This window comes from Pseudophryne corroboree, chromosome 4, assembly GCF_028390025.1.
Source record: "Pseudophryne corroboree isolate aPseCor3 chromosome 4, aPseCor3.hap2, whole genome shotgun sequence".
NCBI classification, from domain to species: Eukaryota; Metazoa; Chordata; class Amphibia; order Anura; family Myobatrachidae; genus Pseudophryne; species Pseudophryne corroboree.
Window position 1 is genome coordinate 41,127,313 of NC_086447.1, and position 23,186 is coordinate 41,150,498.

Here is a 23,186-nt window from a genome sequence, read left to right on the forward strand (position 1 = left end):
CTTCCTTATTGTGTCAGCTCTTCCGGGCACAGTATCCTAACTGAGGTCTGGAGGAGGGGCATAGAGGGAGGAGCCAGTGCACACTAGATAGTACCAAATCTTTCTTATAGAGTGCCCAGTCTCCTGCGGAGCCCGTCTATTCCCCATGGTCCTTACGGAGTTCCCAGCATCCACTACGGACTACGAGAAATAGATTTACCGGTGAGTAAAATCTTATTTTCATTAAGATGCACGCATCGCATAATGTATGTGTACAGACACACTTTATAGTGTATACACAAATGCCATTGTTTACTATTTACTATACACACATGGTGTAGGTGGCCATTTTGTGTGACATCAAGTCACAGTAAGTGCTCGCATAAGGTGCACATTTTGGAAGGAGAAACAAGATAACTCACCTATTGTGACTTCAAAGTTCATTGGCTTGTCCCCACTCTTGCGGTCAACCATTGTGGCTTCCAAGAAGGCTCCAAAGAGGAAGAACTCCTCCATCTTGCCCGTGCAGTTCTGAAAGATATCGTCAAACAAAATGGCGGAACAGCATAAAACACCACAGCCATGTAACGAGGGACTGAAATTACTGTAATGTACACCACGGGGGTCAACGGGGAGATGACCACAGCAGCAAAACAGATACTGTATTTTATTTAATACAGTTTACCAGAAATATAACAAAATATTGGCCTCCTTTTCTACAGTTAACCGGCGAACATTTTTCACAAATGTCTCCCAGAAATATTTGGTTAACAAAGCGCGTTATACGGGTCTCTGTGACTGGAAACAAACGAAATAATTGATTGGAAAAAGAGAGGCGTAATGTAATTCTCACATCAGCCACCGGGGGAGCTCCTTCAATCTGCACTTCTGTAGAGCTGGTGAGTTCGGGGGAAGTTGTGTCCAAAATCTCCACAGCAAGACTGAGCAACAGCCGGGCGCGGAAAGAGACCCCCTCTCCAAGCCCCTCATTTAGATCTTGGTGCTCGTCCATCAGAGTGTAATTACGGGTAGACCCATACATGTTCACCCAGGCTGGCCCGAGGGTGGGGAGGAAACCTGGGGAGGACATATGGATCAATGATTATTATGTTACATAGTACTATAATGTCCTGATAGTGACAACGTGGGACAATGGGGGTAATAAAAAACTTAACACTCTGCCTCCCCTTATCCCCTCTTTACATCTTAAATATATACAAAAAAAAAACTCTACAGTTCAAAAACATAATTCAGGCTCACAGATGCCCACGCGTTAGGTCCATGACCACAACTGGAGGAACTGAAGATAGGCCCGCGGGGGAGAGAGGGGGAGAATAGCAAGAAACAGGGGTAAGAGGGAAACAGAGGTATAGACACAGAGGGGCAGGAGAAGGACAGAGAGGAAGTGCAGAAACAGGGACAGGCACAGAGGGGCAGGAGAGGTACATGGAGGAGGTGCAGAAACAGGGACAGGCACAGAGGGGCAGGAGAGAGACAGAGAGGAGGTTCAGAAACAGGGACAGGCACAGAGGGGCAGGAGAAGGACAGAGAGGAGGTGCAGAAACAGGGACAGGCACAGAGGGGCAGGAGAGAGACAGAGAGGAGGTTCAGAAACAGGGACAGGCACAGAGGGGCAGGAGAAGGACAGAGAGGAGGTGCAGAAGCAGGGACAGGCACAGAGGGGCAGGAGATTGACAGAGAGGAAGTGCAAAAACAGGGACAGGCACAGAGGGGCAGGAGAGGGACAGGGAGGGGGTGCAGAAACAGGGACAGGCACAGAGGGGCAGAAGAAGGACAGAGAGGAGGTGCAGTAACAGGGACAGGCACAGAGGGGCAGGAGAAGGACAGAGAGGAGGTGCAGAAACAGGGACAGGCACAGAGGGGCAGGAGAGGGACAGGGAGGAGGTGCAGAAACAGGGACAGGCACAGAGGGGCAGGAGAGGGACAGGAAGGAGGTGCAGAAACAGGGACAGGCACAGAGGGGCAGAGAGGAAGTGCAGAAACAGGGACAGGCACAGAGGGGCAGGAGAGGGACAGAGAGGAGGTGCAGAAACAGGGACAGGCACAGAGGGGTAGGAGAGGGACAGGAAGGAGGTGCAGAAACAGGGACAGGCACAGAGGGGCAGGGGAGGGACAGAGAGGAGGTGCAGAAACAGGGACAGGCACAGAGGGGCAGGAGAGGGACAGGAAGGAGGTGTAGAAATAGGGACAGGCACAGAGGGGCAGGAGAGGGACAGAGAGGAAGTGCAGAAACAGGGACAGGCACAGAGGGGCAGGAGAGGGACAGAGAGGAGGTGCAGAAACAGGGACAGGCAGGAGAGGGACAGAGAGGAAGTGCAGAAACAGGGACAGGCACAGAGGAGCAGGAGAGGGACAGGAAGGAGGTGCAGAAACAGGGACTGGCAGGAGAGGGACAGAGAGGAGGTGCAGAAACAGGGACAGGCACAGAGGGGCAGGAGAGGGACAGGAAGGAGGTGCAGAAACAGGGACAGGCACAGAGGGGCAGGAGAGGGATAGGAAGGAGGTGCAGAAACAGGGGCAGGCACAGAGGGGCAGGAGAGGGATAGGAAGGAGGTGCAGAAACAGGGACAGGCACAGAGGGGCAGGAGAGAGACAGGGAGGAGGTGGAGAAAGAGGGACAGGCACAGAGGGGCAGGAGAAGGACAGGGAGGAGGTGCAGAAGCAGGGACAGACACAGAGGGGCAGGAGAAGGACAGGGAGGAGGTGCAGAAACAGGGACAGACACAGAGGGCCAGGAGAAGGACAGGGAGGAGGTGCAGAAACAGGGACAGGCACAGAGGGGCAGTAGAGGTACATGGAGGAGGTGCAGAAACAGGGACAGGCACAGAGGGGCAGGAGAGGGACAGGGAGGAGGTGGAGAAACAGGGACAGGCACAGAGGGGCAGGAGAGGGACAGAGAGGAGGTGCAGAAACAGGGACAGGCACAGAGGGGCAGGAGAGGTACATAGAGGAGGTGCAGAAACAGGGACAGACACAGAGGGGCAGGAGAAGGACAGGGAGGAGGGGCAGAAACAGGGACAGGCACATAGGGGCAGGAGAGGGACAGGGAGGAGGTGGAGAAACAGGGACAGGCACAGAGGGGCAGGAGAGGGACAGGGAGGAGGTGCAGAAACAGGGACAGACACAGAGGGGCAGGAGAGGGACAGGAAGGAGGTGCAGAAACAGGGACAGACACAGAGGGGCAGGAGAGGGACAGGGAGGAGGTGCAGAAACAGGGACAGGCACAGAGGGGGCAGGAGAGGGACAAGGATGAGGTGCAGAAACAGGGACAGGCACAGAGGGGCAGGAGAGGGACAGGGAGGAGGTGCAGAAGTAGGGATAGACACAGAGGGGCAGGAGAGGGACAAGGAGGAGGTGCAGAAGTAGGGATAGACACAGAGAGGCAGGAGAGGGACAGGAAGGAGGTGCAGAAACAGGGACAGACAGGAGAGGGGCAGGAGAGGGACAGGGAGGAGGTGCAGAAGCAGGGACAGACACAGAGGGACAGGGAGAAGGTGCAGAAGTAGGGATAGACACAGAGAGGCAGGAGAGGGACAGGAAGGAGGTGCAGAAACAGGGACAGACATAGAGGGGCAGGAGAGGGGCAGGAGAGGGACAGGGAGGAGGTGCAGAAGCAGGGACAGACACAGAGGGACAGGGAGGAGGTGCAGAAGCAGGGACAGACACAGAGGGACAGGGAGGAGGTGCAGAAACAGGGACAGACACAGAGGGGCAGGAGAGGGACAGGGAGGAGGTGCAGAAACAGGGACAGACACAGAGGGGCAGGAGAGGGACAGGGAGGAGGTTCAGAAACAGGGACAGACACAGAGGGGCAGGAGAGTGCGAGGGGGGAAAGAGCAACACAGAGGAGGGGTGAGAAGAGAGAGGAGGTATGAGAGAGACAAGGTAGGGGGAGAGAAAGAAAGAGAAAACGAAGGGCGAAGGTGTTAGAGAGAGAGAGAAAGTGACAAAAGTAGGAAAAAGGGAGAGGAAAAGAGCGAGAGAGAAGGACCAAAGGGGGGAGGGGGGGGAGTGAAAGATGGAACAAAAGGGGGAGAGAGATACAACAAGGGGGGGTGAAAGAGAGAGAGGGAGCAATGAAGAGAGAAGAGGAAAGAGGGACACACACCTGGCTAGCTCTGGGGATCACAGCTGGTATGCTATATGTACCATTCACATGGACCAGTGCCCAGCCCTGTACACATACAGTACATTGTTGGGGCCAGCACAGGGGCAGATACTGTACATGCCCATTGCCTTATACAGTATATGCAACAGGATGCTGCAATATCTTAAGGAATAGTAATAGTGATGTTTGACTGGACTACAGTAGAGACGTAAATGTGGAATAACATCTGGGCCCATTGTTTGATGATACTGTGCTATAGGACTATTCCTAAGAATGTTAGAACAAAACTGCATCAGTTATTCAAAACTTGATCACTGCATGCTGCCATATGCCCGTAAAAGTCCATCCCACATGTGGCATACTGGAATAGTAACAGATATTGGAAAGTTCCAAAAGCCATTTAATTCTTATCAGTGAGTGGGGGAGTTTATGGCCCCAAAACTAGAAAAAACAGTTCTCACAGAGCCTGCCACATGTAGGGGGTTATGACAGGAAGTGTAGGGGGTTTTTAGGACAAGGAAAAAACACAGGCTATAGTTCAGTGTGAGCTGAGGACTGAGGATGGAAGGCACAGGCTAGTGTCACTGTCCAGGAGAAACACAGTCTGGGGACTGTGGAACAAGCATGGTACTCCACAGTCCCTGGCATTATGGAACAGCATGTAGGTGCTGCTAGGAAGAGCAAGAGATATCCAGATTTGCAGTGTGAGAGCAGTTACAGCATGAACAATCAGTGGAAGAAACAAAGGGGATCCTCAACTTCAGGGGTATCCAAGAAGCAGGACGGGAGGTGTGAGTCTGCGGGAGAGGATGATCTGGGTGAGTGGTAGGAAACCACGTTTGGCGGAAGGACCCAGTAACGTGTCCATGAGAGTTCCCGTTTAGATAGAGCCCTTAGCGAATGGGGGAAAGCACACTGAAATGAATCTCAGTTTGCGGACGCCACACTACTGATTCCCAGAGACTGCGCTGGCATGTACTGTACTGTAATGCTGTCACATCATTGTTAATGCTGTTATTGCCAGTGAAGCAAATGAAAGGAAATGTAACCTGATGTAACCCATATGAATATTGTGCTGGAGAGGAGAACAAGGAGTTAAATGTTATTGTCGTGATAACCCTGTGAATAAACTGCTTGCTTATGTGATGATAGGGCCTGGTGTGCAATACTTTTAAAATCACTGATGGACCTGGCGCTGCCCAGCTATCACACACATAATAAGCCAGGCCTGGCCAACCTTTGGCTCTCCAGCTGTTGTGAAACTACATGTCCCAGCACACCTTCCCACCGATCATCTGTTAAAGCATACTGGGACTTGTTGTTTCATAACAGCTGTAGAGCCGCAGGTTGCCCAGGCCTGTGAAAATCCATTGAGAGAATGTGGTGAATGTATCAAAACGAATTGTTGTAGTTCATTGCTGGATATTCCCCCCTGACTTGGAGCATTGCTGTAATTCAAGAAGCTGCATAGGCTACAGCAGTTTTACCTGTTTACAGATCTACATTATAAATCAGTAAAAGGTGGGCACAGTATTTCCATAATCATTACCCCTAAACTGACCTCATGACCAAGAGCGACATAGAGGCAAGACACGCTGTTCAGTGTTACCCAGACACCCCTCCCACTCCACTGCAAAGACCAGAAGCTCCTCCCACATGGTCCGGACAGAGCCCTTCTGGGATTTCAGCTGCTGAGACATTACTGGCCCCACCCCTCTGAGTGAATCCACCAATCGACACCAAGCATTAATGAAAAGCAGGACTGTAAGCCTGTCAGTCACTCTCTGCCTGCGCAGTCACAGAACCCCAGTGTGGTGGATCTGCTGCTTTGTATCCTAGTGGCTCGTCCAGCACGTTTACCTTTGTCGCCTTCATTGGAGATCTTGCGGAGGTCTATAAAGTGAGTGCCGATGGCGACGTCGTTCACCTTGTCCGAGTCCCGGATCTGGATCTTCATTCTCTTGCACAGAGGAGGAAACATCTCTGTAAATATAATCTGCTCGTTCCACATAGGCTCGTAGCTGCTCTTCTGCACCGACGTCTTACCCTGAAAGGCGGAGCGAGAACCAGATGAGACTTCCCCCCGGGAACGCAGAGCGGCACGCTACCCCTTCCTGTATTTACTAACATTTACATACATAGCTCCTGCATATTCCATTGTGCTTTACAATTGGGAAAAAAAGGGTAATATAAACGAGACTGGGGAATAGCAGTCAGACAGAGAGCGAAGGTATATATTAATATATCTGTTCCCAAAACCCGTCAGAAGACATTCCATTGGGATATTACTTATGGGCCCCAGTGAAATCCGCCACCACAGCTCAGGCAGCCAGATGCAGTCCGTGACTGCACTGGCTTCACTGTGACTGTTAGGGACTTCCTACTGGAAGTCCTACCTGTCAGTCACGGACACACAAGGCAGTCCCATTAGGAGGTGTTTTTTTTCCCTCTGGGACTGCCAGACCGAGCTGTGATAAGCAGAGAGCTAGCTTTCTGTAGGAAACACTGGGCCTGACTGGGTTTTGTACGTAAACCACACTTGCCTATTGTCCCATATCGGCCGGGAGGCTCCCAAAAATCGTGTGGCACTCCCGACCCCCGGAAAGGTAGGTACGTCTCCCTGAGCCAGCTTCAACCCACTGCAGCTCCTGCACCCTCCTAAGCCTCCCACACCCCCTCAGCCGTCCTTGAAAGTGGGCGGTCCAGGAAGCCGATAACGCAATTTGCGCTGAATTGCGTCATCACAGACCCGCCAATCGCTATACAATGTTCCAGTAATATGTGTATGTACCTCATGGTGGCATATACAGATTTCACCCACATGGGACGCAGTACAGCCACTCCAGTTTCGCTGGTCCCCCACTGCTGACTTTGACTAACGCCATCCTGATATGCTTCTCACTGCTTGTAAAATAGACTCAGGCCACCGTCCTCCTAGAGTTGTGTGGGGATGGCAGCTAGGTGCACAAAATAGGCTATCACCGGAGTAAGGGGTTTCCTAAACTACATCACACATAAACCCCCTGTTGTTAATGGTGGGAAGTAGAGTGAGGGGTAAACTTACTAAGAGTCGTGTTTGCTCCAAGTTTAAACCCGCTGGACATCGCTGGGGTACATGAGAGTTTTTCAAGATCAAACACTCAAATTTACTAAGAATCGTGTTTGTCAGAATCTTGTTTTCCGATGGCGTATGCAGTCGTGCTTAATAGTGTGAGTGTTCAGTCGTGTTTGTGCCACATTATAAATGGACGTCTATTTTATCCCGAGTTTGCACTGTGATTGTAAACACGAATCTTAGTAAATTTCCGTGTTGAATTATTTTCTATTGAAAGCACTTGTGAGTTGGTGCAATGGTGTATTCACTTCCAAATATACCGGTAGGTTAATTGGCTCCCAACAAAACTTAACCCTAGCGTGAATGTGTGTGTGTGTGTACATGTGGTAGGGAATACAGATTGTAAGCTCCACTGGGGCAGGGACTGATGTGAACGGGCATATATTCTCTGTACAGCGCTGCAGAATATGTGTGCGCTATATAAATAACTGGTAATGAATAAATAATGAATGTGCAGATTTGGACGTGTTTAGCTTTAGTAATTCTCTGAGTTTAAAAATAAGGCTAAACTCGCCCGAGAATGCAATCTCAGGCACGATTCTTGGTACATTTACCCCTGAGAGTGTGAGGAATACATGCGGCCACTAGGTGGCAATCCTACTTTATAGTAAGTCATCCCACCTATTCTCAGTAATGTATTGCCAGCTTTTTAATTTAAACTTGTACAAGTTTAACTCTAGGTAGTCAAGTTATCTATCAGCATAAAATCCCATTATTAATCCCTCCCAGGGATCCGAGTCTATTTTATAAATTGCCAAAATGCTTCCACAGCCAGAGCTAATTTACGGAGCAGAGTTTCGGACTTCGGAGCTGTGCTACGGAGATCTGCTTTATTGGTTCATTTACAGACTGCAGCAGGTTGTGGCGTGATTATTTCTGTACTGTTTCCTGCCTTAAACGATCTGCAACCAGCAACACGGAGAGAGAAAATAATTGGCCCTGTCAGCATTTAAATATTTTCTGAGATTCTTACAGCTTTACCTCCGGCTCATCTTTCCTGTGTCTAACGTAAAATGATTAAATCCGGGGAAATAAAGTGAGAGAGACGGTGTAAAAATGTCACTAATTGATCTACAAATTGGTGCAATCCAGAAGCTATATGCACAAGCCCCGGCTGTGAAGGGTTAAGGCGACTGCAATGAAAAGGAAGACAGCTCACCGTGAAACTTTACATTAAATATGGGGCTAAGTATTTTCCTAGTTGATTACTATTAGTAATTCTCTCAAATTGAGCTTTCTACATTGGCCCAAGTCCTCAGCACACTGACTGAATCCATCACACACTGGACTGATAGATGCTGTTGTTGCAGAGATTAGTTGAAGGTTTCTGGAGCTTTATTCCAAGTCCCCTCCCACACCAGTCTTTTCTGTGAATACTCATAATAGTTGGAATATTTCCAGATACCTGGAACCAACCTCTAGTGCACATCCCCAGCACCAGGGCCCCAGGTACCTGCAACCCACCTCTAGTGCACATCCCGAGCACCAGGACCCCAGATACCTGCAACCAATCTCTAGTGCACATCCCCAGCACCAGGACCCCAGATAACTGCAACCCACCTCTAGTGCACATCCCCAGCACCAGGACCCCAATACCTGCAACCCACCTCTAGTGCACATTCCCAGCACCAGGACCCCAGATAACTGCAACCCACCTCTAGTGCACATCCCCAACACCAGGACCCCAGATACCTGCAACCAACCTCTAGCACACATCCCCAGCACCAGGACCCCAGATACATGCAACCAACCTCTAGTGCACATCCCCAGCACCAGGACCTCAGATACCTGCAACCAACCTCTAGTGCACATCCCCAACACCAGGACCCCAGATAACTGCAAACCCACCTCTAGTGCACATCCCCAGCACCAGGACCCCAGATACCTGCAACCCACCTCTAGTGCACATCCCCAACACCAGGACCCCAGATAACTGCAACCCACCTCTAGTGCACATCCCCAGCACCAGGACCCCAGATACCTGCAACCAACCTCTAGTGCACATCCCCAGCACCAGGACCCCAGATACCTGCAACCAACCTCTAGTGCACATCCCCAACACCAGGACCCCAGATAACTGCAACCAACCTCTAGTGCACATCCCCAGCACCAGGACCCCAGATACCTGCAACCAACCTCTAGTGCACATCCCCAACACCAGGACCCCAGATAACTGCAACCCACCTCTAGTGCACATCCCCAGCACCAGGACCCCAGATACCTGCAACCAACCTCTAGTGCACATCCCCAGCACCAGGACCCCAGATACCTGCAACCCACCTCTAGTGCACATCCCCAGCACCAGGACCCCAGATACCTGCAACCCACCTCTAGTGCACATCCCCAGCACCAGGACCCCAGATACCTGCAACCCACCTCTAGTGCACATCCCCAGCACCAGGACCTCATATACCTGCAACCAACCTCTAGTGCACATCCCCAGCACCAGGACCCCAGATACCTGCAACCCACCTCTAGTGCACATCCCCAGCACCAGGACCCCAGATACCTGCAACCCACCTCTAGTGCACATCCCCAGCACCAGGACCTCAGATACCTGCAACCCACCCCTAGTGCAGATACCTGCAACCCACCTCTAGTGCACATCCCCAGCACCAGGACCCCAGATACCTGCAACCCACCTCTAGTGCACATCCCCAGCACCAGGACCCCAGATACCTGCAACCCACCTCTAGTGCACATCCCCAGCACCAGAACCTCATATACCTGCAACCAACCTCTAGTGCACATCCCCAGCACCAGGACCCCAGATACCTGCAACCCACCTCTAGTGCACATCCCCAGCACCAGGACTCCAGATACCTGCAACCAACCTCTAGTGCACATCCCCAGCACCAGGACCTCAGATACCTGCAACCCACCCCTAGTGCACATCCCCAGCACCAGGACCCCAGATACCTGCAACCCACCTCTAGTGCACATCCCCAGCACCAGGACCCCAGATACATGCAACCCACCTCTAGGGCACATCCCCAGCACCAGGACCCCAGATACCTGCAACCAATCTCTAGTGCACATCCCCAGCACCAGGACCCCAGATACCTGCAACCCACCTCTAGTGCACATCCCCAGCACCAGGACCCCAGATACCTGCAACCCACCTCTAGTGTACATCCCCAGCACCAGGACCCCAGATACCTGCAACCCACCTCTAGTGTACATCCCCAGCACCAGGACCCCAGATACCTGCAACCCACCCCTAGTGCACATCCCCAGCACCAGGACCCCAGATACCTGCAACCAACCTCTAGTGCACATCCCCAGCACCAGGACCCCAGATACCTCCAACCAACCTCTAGTGCACATCCCCAGCACCAGGACCACAGATACCTGCAACCCACCTCTAGTGCACATCCCCAGCACCAGGACCCCAGATACCTGCAACCAATCTCTAGTGCACATCCCCAGCACCAGGACCCCAGATACCTCCAACCAACCTCTAGTGCACATCCCCAGCACCAGGACCACAGATACCTGCAACCCACCTCTAGTGCACATCCCCAGCACCAGGACCCCAGATACCTGCAACCCACCTCTAGTGCACATCCCCAACACCAGGACCCCAGATAACTGCAACCCACCTCTAGTGCACATCCCCAGCACCAGGACCCCAGATACCTGCAACCAACCTCTAGTGCATATCCCCAGCACCAGGACCCCAGATACCTGCAACCAACCTCTGGTGTACATCCCCAGCACCAGGACCCCAGATACCTGCAACCAATCTCTGGTGCACATTCCCAGCACCAGGACCCCAGATACCTCCAACCAACCTCTAGTGCACATCCCCAGCACCAGGACCACAGATACCTGCAACCCACCTCTAGTGCATATCCCCAGCACCAGGACCCCAGTACCTGCAACCAATCTCTAGTGCACATCCCCAGCACCAGGACCCCAGATACCTGCAACCCACCTCTAGTGCACATCCCCAACACCAGGACCCCAGATAACTGCAACCCACCTCTAGTGCACATCCCCAGCACCAGGACCCCAGATACCTGGAACCAACCTCTAGTGCACATCCCAGCACCAGGGCCCCAGATACCTGCAACCCACCTCTAGTGCACATCCCCAGCACCAGGACCCCAGATACCTGCAACCAATCTCTAGTGCACATCCCCAGCACCAGGACCCCAGATGACTGCAACCCACCTCTAGTGCACATCCCCAGCACCAGGACCCCAATACCTGCAACCCACCTCTAGTGCACATCCCCAGCACCAGGACCCCAGATAACTGCAACACACCTCTAGTGCACATCCCCAACACCAGGACCCCAGATAACTGCAACCCACCTCTAGTGCACATCCCCAGCACCAGGACCCCAGATACATGCAACCCACCTCTAGGGCACATCCCCAGCACCAGGACCCCAGATACCTGCAACCAATCTCTAGTGCACATCCCCAGCACCAGGACCCCAGATACCTGCAACCCACCTCTAGTGCACATCCCCAGCACCAGGACCCCAGATACCTGCAACCCACCTCTAGTGTACATCCCCAGCACCAGGACCCCAGATACCTGCAACCCACCTCTAGTGTACATCCCCAGCACCAGGACCCCAGATACCTGCAACCCACCCCTAGTGCACATCCCCAGCACCAGGACCCCAGATACCTGCAACCAACCTCTAGTGCACATCCCCAGCACCAGGATCCCAGATACCTCCAACCAACCTCTAGTGCACATCCCCAGCACCAGGACCACAGATACCTGCAACCCACCACTAGTGCACATCCCCAGCACCAGGACCCCAGATACCTGCAACCAATCTCTAGTGCACATCCCCAGCACCAGGACCCCAGATACCTCCAACCAACCTCTAGTGCACATCCCCAGCACCAGGACCACAGATACCTGCAACCCACCTCTAGTGCACATCCCCAGCACCAGGACCCCAGATACCTGCAACCCACCTCTAGTGCACATCCCCAACACCAGGACCCCAGATAACTGCAACCCACCTCTAGTGCACATCCCCAGCACCAGGACCCCAGATACCTGCAACCAACCTCTAGTGCATATCCCCAGCACCAGGACCCCAGATACCTGCAACCAACCTCTAGTGTACATCCCCAGCACCAGGACCCCAGATACCTGCAACCAATCTCTGGTGCACATTCCCAGCACCAGGACCCCAGATACCTCCAACCAACCTCTAGTGCACATCCCCAGCACCAGGACCACAGATACCTGCAACCCACCTCTAGTGCATATCCCCAGCACCAGGACCCCAGATACCTGCAACCAATCTCTAGTGCACATCCCCAGCACCAGGACCCCAGATACCTGCAACCCACCTCTAGTGCACATCCCCAACACCAGGACCCCAGATAACTGCAACCCACCTCTAGTGCACATCCCCAGCACCAGGACCCCAGATACCTGGAACCAACCTCTAGTGCACATCCCAGCACCAGGGCCCCAGATACCTGCAACCCACCTCTAGTGCACATCCCCAGCACCAGAACCCCAGATACCTGCAACCAATCTCTAGTGCACATCCCCAGCACCAGGACCCCAGATGACTGCAACCCACCTCTAGTGCACATCCCCAGCACCAGGACCCCAATACCTGCAACCCACCTCTAGTGCACATCCCCAGCACCAGGACCCCAGATAACTACAACACACCTCTAGTGCACATCCCCAACACCAGGACCCCAGATAACTGCAACCCACCTCTAGTGCACATCCCCAGCACCAGGACCCCAGATACCTGGAACCAACCTCTAGTGCACATCCCCAGCACCAGGGCCCCAGATACCTGCAACCCACCTCTAGTGCACATCCCCAGCACCAGGACCCCAGATACCTGCAACCAACCTCTAGTGCACATCCCAGCACCAGGACCCCAGATACCTGGAACCAACCTCTAGTACACATCCCCAGCACCAGGACCCCAGATACCTGCAACCAACCTCTAGTGCACATCCCCAGCACCAGGACCCCAGATAACTGGAACCAACCTCTAGCACAAATCCCCAGCACCAGGACACTAGATACCTGCAACCAACCTCTAGTGCACATCCCCAGCACCAGGACCCCAGATACCTGGAACCAACCTCTAGCACAAATCCCCAGCACCAGGACACCAGATACCTGCAACCAACCTCTAGTGCACATCCCCAGCACCAGGACCCCAGATACCTGCAACCAACCTCTAGTACACATCCCCAGCACCAGGACCTCATATACCTGTAACCAACCTCTAGTGCACATCCCCAGCACCAGGACCCCAGATACCTGCAACCAACCTCTAGTGCACATTCCCAGAACCAGGACCTCAGATACCTGGTACCAACCTCTAGTGCACATCCCCAGCACCATGACCCCAGATACCTGCAACCCACCTCTAGTGCACATCTCCAGCACCAAGACCCCAGATACCTGGAACCAACCTCTAGTGCACATCCCCAGCACCAGGACCCCAGATACCTGCAACCAACCTCTAGTGCACATCCCAGCACCAGGACCCCAGATACCTGGAACCAACCTCTAGTGCACATCCCCAGCACCAGGACCCCAGATACCTGCAACCAACCTCTAGTGCACATCCCCAGCACCAGGACCCCAGATACCTGCAACCAACCTCTAGCACACATCCCCAGCACCAGGACCTCAGATACCTGGAACCAACCTCTAGTGCACATCCCCAGCACCAGGACCCCAGATACCTCCAACCAACCTCTAGCGCACATCCCCAGCACCATGACCCCAGATACCTGCAACCAATCTCTAGTGCACATCCATAGCATCAGGACCCCAGATACCTGCAACCCACCTCTAGTGCACATCCCCAGCACCAGGACCTCATATACCTGTAACCAACCTCTAGTGTACATCCCCAGCACCAGGACCCCAGATACCTGCAACCAACCTCTAGTGCACATCCCCAGCACCAGGACCCCAGATACCTGCAACCAACCTCTAGTGCACATCCCCAGCACCAGGACCTCAGATACCTGCAACTAACCTCTAGTGCACATCCCCAGCACCAGGACCTCAGATACCTGCGACCAACCTCTAGTGCACATCCCCAGCACCAGGACCGCAGATACCTGCAACCAACCTTTAGTGCACATCCCCAGCACCATGACCCCAGATACCTGCAACCCACCCCTAGTGCACATCCCCAGCACCAGGACCCCAGATACCTGGAACCAACCTCTAGCACACATCCCCAGCACCAGGACCTCAGATACAGCACCTGCAACCAACCTCTAGTGCACATCCCCAGCACCAGGACCTCAGATACCGTCGCCTCTCCACCGCCCTGGTCACTGCTTCCCATGCACGAGTACAGGATTTTGCCCGTGCTGCACCCCTTCAGTGGAACGCACTCCCCCGCTCCATTACTCTCCCCAACCTTGCAAAGCTTCAAACGGGCACTAAAAACCCACCTATTCATCAACGCATACCCTCCCGATGCATAACCCAGTGCTGAAGCCGCGCCTCCACCCTCCTGCCTCATGCCGTGAACATCTCAGCTTTGCTTGCATACTGCCATCAGGCTACCTCCCACTTGCCTGCACCTCTTGTCATCTGTCTGTCGCCCCTCCCCATTAGATTGTTAGCTCTTCAGAGCAGGGCCCTCTTTCCTCTTGTTATCTAAGCCCTCGTCTCAACACATTTCACTCACAGCTCTCCCCTACTCAACGACCATCTTTATCCTGCTAGTAAAGGCTCATCTCCATCTATGGCCACCAGCCTCTAGTAGTACGATGATCACTCCCTCAATACTTACATCTTAGCTGTATTATGTCTTGAGAATGTGTGGTGCTCTGTGACCTGTACTCTATTTCTGTTATTTATTTACTGTAATGCAATGTTTTGTCCCCTGTACTGTCCTTTGTACGGCGCTGCGAAACACATGTGGCGCCTTATAAATAAAATGTAATAATAATAATAATAATAGTGCACATCCCCAGCACCAGGACCTCAGATACCTGCAACCAACCTCTAGTGCACATCCCCAGCACCAGGACCCCAGATACCTGCAACCAACCTGTAGTGCACATCCCCAGCACCAGGACCTCAGATACCTGCAACCAACCTCTAGTGCACATCCCCAGCACCAGGACCCCAGATACCTGCAACCAACCTCTAGTGCACATCCCCAGCACCAGGACCCCAGATACCTGCAACCAACCTCTAGTGCACATCCCCAGCAACAGGACCTCATATACCTGCAACCAACCTCTAGTGCACATCCCCAGCACCAGGACCCCAGATACCTGCAACCAACCTCTAGTGCACATCCCCAGCACCAGGACCCCAGATACCTGCAACCCACCTCTAGTGCACATCCCCAGCACCAGGACCCCAGATACCTGCAACCAACCTCTAGTGCACATCCCCAGCACCAGGACCTCAGATACCTGCAACCAACCTCTAGTGCACATCCCCAGCACTAGGACCCCAGATACCTGCAACCCACCTCTAGTGCACATCCCCAGCACCAGGACCTGAGATACAGTACCTGCAACCAACCTCTAGTGCACATCCCCAGCACCAGGACCACAGATACCTGCAACCCACCTCTAGTGCACATCCCCAGCACCAGGACCCCAGATACCTGCAACCAACCTCTAGTGCACATCCCCAGCACCAGGACCCCAGATACCTGCAACCCACCTCTAGTGCACATCCCCAGCACCAGGACCCCAGATACCTGCAACCAACCTCTAGTGCACATCCCCAGCACCAGGACCTCAGATACAGTACCTGCAACCAACCTCTAGTGCACATCCCCAGCACCAGGACCCCAGATACCTGCAACCAACCTCTAGTGCACATCCCCAGCACCAGGACACCAGATACCTGCAACCAACCTCTAGTGCACATCCCCAGCACCAGGACCCCAGATACCTGCAACCAACCTCTAGTGCACATCCCCAGCACCAGGACCCCAGATACCTGCAACCAACCTCTGGTGCTCATCCCCAGCACCAGGACCTCAGATACCTGCAACCAACCTCTAGTGCACATCCCCAGCACTAGGACCCCAGATACCTGCAACCCACCTCTAGTGCACATCCCCAGCACCAGAACCTCAAATACCTGCAACCAACCTCTAGCGCACATCCCCAGCACCAGGACCCCAGATACCTGCAACCAACCTCTGGTGCTCATCCCCAGCACCAGGACCTCAGATGCCTGCAACCAACCTCTAGTGCACATCCCCAGCACTAGGACCCCAGATACCTGCAACCCACCTCTAGTGCACATCCCCAGCACCAGGACCTGAGATACAGTACCTGCAACCAACCTCTAGTGCACATCCCCAGCACCAGGACCTCAGATACAGTACCTGCAACCAACCTCTAGTGCACATCCCCAGCACCAGGACCCCAGATACCTGCAACCAACCTCTAGTGCACATCCCCAGCACCAGGACACCAGATACCTGCAACCAACCTCTAGTGCACATCCCCAGCACCAGGACCCCAGATACCTGCAACCAACCTCTAGTGCACATCCCCAGCACCAGGACCCCAGATACCTGCAACCAACCTCTGGTGCTCATCCCCAGCACCAGGACCTCAGATACCTGCAACCAACCTCTAGTGCACATCCCCAGCACTAGGACCCCAGATACCTGCAACCCACCTCTAGTGCACATCCCCAGCACCAGAACCTCAGATACCTGCAACCAACCTCTAGCGCACATCCCCAGCACCAGGACCCCAGATACCTGCAACCAACCTCTGGTGCTCATCCCCAGCACCAGGACCTCAGATACCTGCAACCAACCTCTAGTGCACATCCCCAGCACTAGGACCCCAGATACCTGCAACCCACCTCTAGTGCACATCCCCAGCACCAGAACCTCAGATACCTGCAACCAACCTCTAGCGCACATCCCCAGCACCAGGACCCCAGATACCTGCAACCAACCTCTGGTGCTCATCCCCAGCACCAGGACCTCAGATACCTGCAACCAACCTCTAGTGCACATCCCCAGCACTAGGACCCCAGATACCTGCAACCCACCTCTAGTGCACATCCCCAGCACCAGAACCTCAGATACCTGCAACCAACCTCTAGCGCACATCCCCAGCACCAGGACCCCAGATACCTGCAACCAACCTCTAGTGCACATCCCCAGCACCAGGACCCCAGATACCTGCAACCAACCTCTAGTGCACATCCCCAGCACCAGGACCCCAGATACATGCAACCAACCTCTAGTGCACATCCCCAGCACCAGGACCCCAATACCTGCAACCCACCTCTAGTGCACATCCCCAGCACCAGGACCCCAGATAACTGCAACACACCTCTAGTGCACATCCCCAACACCAGGACCCCAGATAACTGCAACCCACCTCTAGTGCACATCCCCAGCACCAGGACCCCAGATACATGCAACCCACCTCTAGGGCACATCCCCAGCACCAGGACCCCAGATACCTGCAACCAATCTCTAGTGCACATCCCCAGCACCAGGACCCCAGATACCTGCAACCCACCTCTAGTGCACATCCCCAGCACCAGGACCCCAGATACCTGCAACCAACCTCTAGTGCACATCCCCAGCACCAGGACCTCAGATACAGTACCTGCAACCAACCTCTAGTGCACATCCCCAGCACCAGGACCCCAGATACCTGCAACCAACCTCTAGTGCACATCCCCAGCACCAGGACACCAGATACCTGCAACCAACCTCTAGTGCACATCCCCAGCACCAGGACCCCAGATACCTGCAACCAACCTCTAGTGCACATCCCCAGCACCAGGACCCCAGATACCTGCAACCAACCTCTGGTGCTCATCCCCAGCACCAGGACCTCAGATACCTGCAACCAACCTCTAGTGCACATCCCCAGCACTAGGACCCCAGATACCTGCAACCCACCTCTAGTGCACATCCCCAGCACCAGAACCTCAAATACCTGCAACCAACCTCTAGCGCACATCCCCAGCACCAGGACCCCAGATACCTGCAACCAACCTCTGGTGCTCATCCCCAGCACCAGGACCTCAGATGCCTGCAACCAACCTCTAGTGCACATCCCCAGCACTAGGACCCCAGATACCTGCAACCCACCTCTAGTGCACATCCCCAGCACCAGGACCTGAGATACAGTACCTGCAACCAACCTCTAGTGCACATCCCCAGCACCAGGACCTCAGATACAGTACCTGCAACCAACCTCTAGTGCACATCCCCAGCACCAGGACCTCAGATACCTGCAACTAACCTCTAGTGCACATCCCCAGCACCAGGACCTCAGATACCTGCGACCAACCTCTAGTGCACATCCCCAGCACCAGGACCGCAGATACCTGCAACCAACCTTTAGTGCACATCCCCAGCACCATGACCCCAGATACCTGCAACCCACCCCTAGTGCACATCCCCAGCACCAGGACCCCAGATACCTGGAACCAACCTCTAGCACACATCCCCAGCACCAGGACCTCAGATACAGCACCTGCAACCAACCTCTAGTGCACATCCCCAGCACCAGGACCTCAGATACCGTCGCCTCTCCACCGCCCTGGTCACTGCTTCCCATGCACGAGTACAGGATTTTGCCCGTGCTGCACCCCTTCAGTGGAACGCACTCCCCCGCTCCATTACTCTCCCCAACCTTGCAAAGCTTCAAACGGGCACTAAAAACCCACCTATTCATCAACGCATACCCTCCCGATGCATAACCCAGTGCTGAAGCCGCGCCTCCACCCTCCTGCCTCATGCCGTGAACATCTCAGCTTTGCTTGCATACTGCCATCAGGCTACCTCCCACTTGCCTGCACCTCTTGTCATCTGTCTGTCGCCCCTCCCCATTAGATTGTTAGCTCTTCAGAGCAGGGCCCTCTTTCCTCTTGTTATCTAAGCCCTCGTCTCAACACATTTCACTCACAGCTCTCCCCTACTCAACGACCATCTTTATCCTGCTAGTAAAGGCTCATCTCCATCTATGGCCACCAGCCTCTAGTAGTACGATGATCACTCCCTCAATACTTACATCTTAGCTGTATTATGTCTTGAGAATGTGTGGTGCTCTGTGACCTGTACTCTATTTCTGTTATTTATTTACTGTAATGCAATGTTTTGTCCCCTGTACTGTCCTTTGTACGGCGCTGCGAAACACATGTGGCGCCTTATAAATAAAATGTAATAATAATAATAATAATAGTGCACATCCCCAGCACCAGGACCTCAGATACCTGCAACCAACCTCTAGTGCACATCCCCAGCACCAGGACCCCAGATACCTGCAACCAACCTGTAGTGCACATCCCCAGCACCAGGACCTCAGATACCTGCAACCAACCTCTAGTGCACATCCCCAGCACCAGGACCCCAGATACCTGCAACCAACCTCTAGTGCACATCCCCAGCACCAGGACCCCAGATACCTGCAACCAACCTCTAGTGCACATCCCCAGCAACAGGACCTCATATACCTGCAACCAACCTCTAGTGCACATCCCCAGCACCAGGACCCCAGATACCTGCAACCAACCTCTAGTGCACATCCCCAGCACCAGGACCCCAGATACCTGCAACCCACCTCTAGTGCACATCCCCAGCACCAGGACCCCAGATACCTGCAACCAACCTCTAGTGCACATCCCCAGCACCAGGACCTCAGATACCTGCAACCAACCTCTAGTGCACATCCCCAGCACTAGGACCCCAGATACCTGCAACCCACCTCTAGTGCACATCCCCAGCACCAGGACCTGAGATACAGTACCTGCAACCAACCTCTAGTGCACATCCCCAGCACCAGGACCACAGATACCTGCAACCCACCTCTAGTGCACATCCCCAGCACCAGGACCCCAGATACCTGCAACCAACCTCTAGTGCACATCCCCAGCACCAGGACCCCAGATACCTGCAACCCACCTCTAGTGCACATCCCCAGCACCAGGACCCCAGATACCTGCAACCAACCTCTAGTGCACATCCCCAGCACCAGGACCTCAGATACAGTACCTGCAACCAACCTCTAGTGCACATCCCCAGCACCAGGACCCCAGATACCTGCAACCAACCTCTAGTGCACATCCCCAGCACCAGGACACCAGATACCTGCAACCAACCTCTAGTGCACATCCCCAGCACCAGGACCCCAGATACCTGCAACCAACCTCTAGTGCACATCCCCAGCACCAGGACCCCAGATACCTGCAACCAACCTCTGGTGCTCATCCCCAGCACCAGGACCTCAGATACCTGCAACCAACCTCTAGTGCACATCCCCAGCACTAGGACCCCAGATACCTGCAACCCACCTCTAGTGCACATCCCCAGCACCAGAACCTCAAATACCTGCAACCAACCTCTAGCGCACATCCCCAGCACCAGGACCCCAGATACCTGCAACCAACCTCTGGTGCTCATCCCCAGCACCAGGACCTCAGATGCCTGCAACCAACCTCTAGTGCACATCCCCAGCATTAGGACCCCAGATACCTGCAACCCACCTCTAGTGCACATCCCCAGCACCAGGACCTGAGATACAGTACCTGCAACCAACCTCTAGTGCACATCCCCAGCACCAGGACCTCAGATACAGTACCTGCAACCAACCTCTAGTGCACATCCCCAGCACCAGGACCCCAGATACCTGCAACCAACCTCTAGTGCACATCCCCAGCACCAGGACACCAGATACCTGCAACCAACCTCTAGTGCACATCCCCAGCACCAGGACCCCAGATACCTGCAACCAACCTCTAGTGCACATCCCCAGCACCAGGACCCCAGATACCTGCAACCAACCTCTGGTGCTCATCCCCAGCACCAGGACCTCAGATACCTGCAACCAACCTCTAGTGCACATCCCCAGCACTAGGACCCCAGATACCTGCAACCCACCTCTAGTGCACATCCCCAGCACCAGAACCTCAGATACCTGCAACCAACCTCTAGCGCACATCCCCAGCACCAGGACCCCAGATACCTGCAACCAACCTCTGGTGCTCATCCCCAGCACCAGGACCTCAGATACCTGCAACCAACCTCTAGTGCACATCCCCAGCACTAGGACCCCAGATACCTGCAACCCACCTCTAGTGCACATCCCCAGCACCAGAACCTCAGATACCTGCAACCAACCTCTAGCGCACATCCCCAGCACCAGGACCCCAGATACCTGCAACCAACCTCTGGTGCTCATCCCCAGCACCAGGACCTCAGATACCTGCAACCAACCTCTAGTGCACATCCCCAGCACTAGGACCCCAGATACCTGCAACCCACCTCTAGTGCACATCCCCAGCACCAGAACCTCAGATACCTGCAACCAACCTCTAGCGCACATCCCCAGCACCAGGACCCCAGATACCTGCAACCAACCTCTAGTGCACATCCCCAGCACCAGGACCCCAGATACCTGCAACCAACCTCTAGTGCACATCCCCAGCACCAGGACCCCAGATACATGCAACCAACCTCTAGTGCACATCCCCAGCACCAGGACCCCAATACCTGCAACCCACCTCTAGTGCACATCCCCAGCACCAGGACCCCAATACCTGCAACCAACCTCTAGTGCACATCCCCAGCACCAGGACCCCAGATACCTGGAACCAATCTCTAGTGCACATCCCCAGCACCAGGACCCCAGATACCTGCAACCAACCTCTAGTGCACATCCCCAGCTCCAGGACCCCAGATACCTGGAACCAATCTCTAGTGCACATCCCCAGCACCAGGACCCCAGATACCTGCAACCAACCTCTGGTGCTCATCCCTTTGGCTCTGTTTTTTGTTAAGTTTTAGTGGTCATAACTGGTCTGTGTCTTCAGTGTCCTTAAAATGAATGAAATATATCCAGAAATATGCAACCAAACTCCAATGCATATCCTGTGCCTATATAGACTGTAGAACCTCAAGAGGTATTATTTTGTTACTTGTTGTGTTCCCAGTTGTGAAGTGCAGCAGAATATGCTGGTGCTGTATAAGTAACTGGTAATAAGGAAAGTCACAATTCTCTACACCTCCCGCCTCTGAGTACCTCCTCTATAAGGCGCTCTACTTTACATTTAGTTGTGCGGATGAATTTTTTGTTTACCTTCTGTCCAGCGAAGCTCACTTGGACATAGGGATCCACCAAGTCCTTGTTTTCCCCTATAAGGGCTTTCTTTACATTGGCCATAATGCTGGTGTTCATCCTGGGTAAGCCCTCAGCGCGGAAGATCTTGACGTAGAAGCGAGCCCACTGGCGCTCCGGCGGCACGCCATCTGGAAGGAGCAGGTTCCTGGAGAGAGAAGGAGCAGGTAATGAGACTGGACCCATGTCTGGGGGAGCTGCAGTTATATAGCAGCTCACAGGTGGCATCTGGTGGTGTCCTAACTTTATACACACCGTACAAAGTGCTTCTGTATGAGATGTGCGTCCGCTTTGGGCATCTTCAGACAAACTGCCACAACCTCCTGCTAGATGCCAATTCTCCGCCTAAGTATGGCCTTCAGTGTTTGTGATTAAACATCTCTGATATGTTATGCCCATAAGACACTACATCTCCGCACGTCTGAATACCCACCTCCCAGTCACTGTATGGCGCTGAGATCCCATGCGCAGCGAATGTGCGAAAATATGCACATGACACAGACACCTACTGAGAAGCCCATTGGCGGCTTTGCAGATCCAAGCAACGCCGGACATATACGCAGCGGCGGTCACAGGGCCCTAATTCAGACCTGATCGCACCTCTGCGAATTTGCAGAGGTCTGCGATCAAAAATAGTCCCCACTTGGCCAGAGTGAAAATCCGTCCCGTGCAAGTCTGCGTACGTCGTGCGAAAAACTTTTCAAGCGCCGACCAGCTGCAAATCCGTTCGCAACTCACTCACCATCTAATTATTTTTCCAGTCTGTGCGTAGCCCAGGACTTACTCCTACAGTGTGATACAAACAGGCTGATCGGGGCCGGAGCTGACGTCACACACCCACCATGAAAACGCT

General features: G+C 53.9%; 1 protein-coding gene across 24 annotated transcripts in view; it reads right to left on the reverse strand.

Annotated features, from left to right (window-relative positions):
• OTOF (otoferlin) overlaps positions 1–23,186 on the reverse strand; it is a 516,469-nt gene that overhangs the window by 101,419 nt on the left and 391,864 nt on the right. For all 24 annotated transcript variants that reach the window (XM_063914989.1, XM_063914999.1, XM_063914996.1 and 21 more), the window contains 4 exons: positions 22,295–22,481; positions 5,969–6,155; positions 833–1,056; positions 402–510 (listed from right to left, as the gene is read on the reverse strand). In XM_063914989.1, coding sequence (XP_063771059.1) covers positions 402–510; positions 833–1,056; positions 5,969–6,155; positions 22,295–22,481 — 707 coding nt within the window. The remainder of the gene's footprint in view (positions 1–401; positions 511–832; positions 1,057–5,968; positions 6,156–22,294; positions 22,482–23,186) is intronic.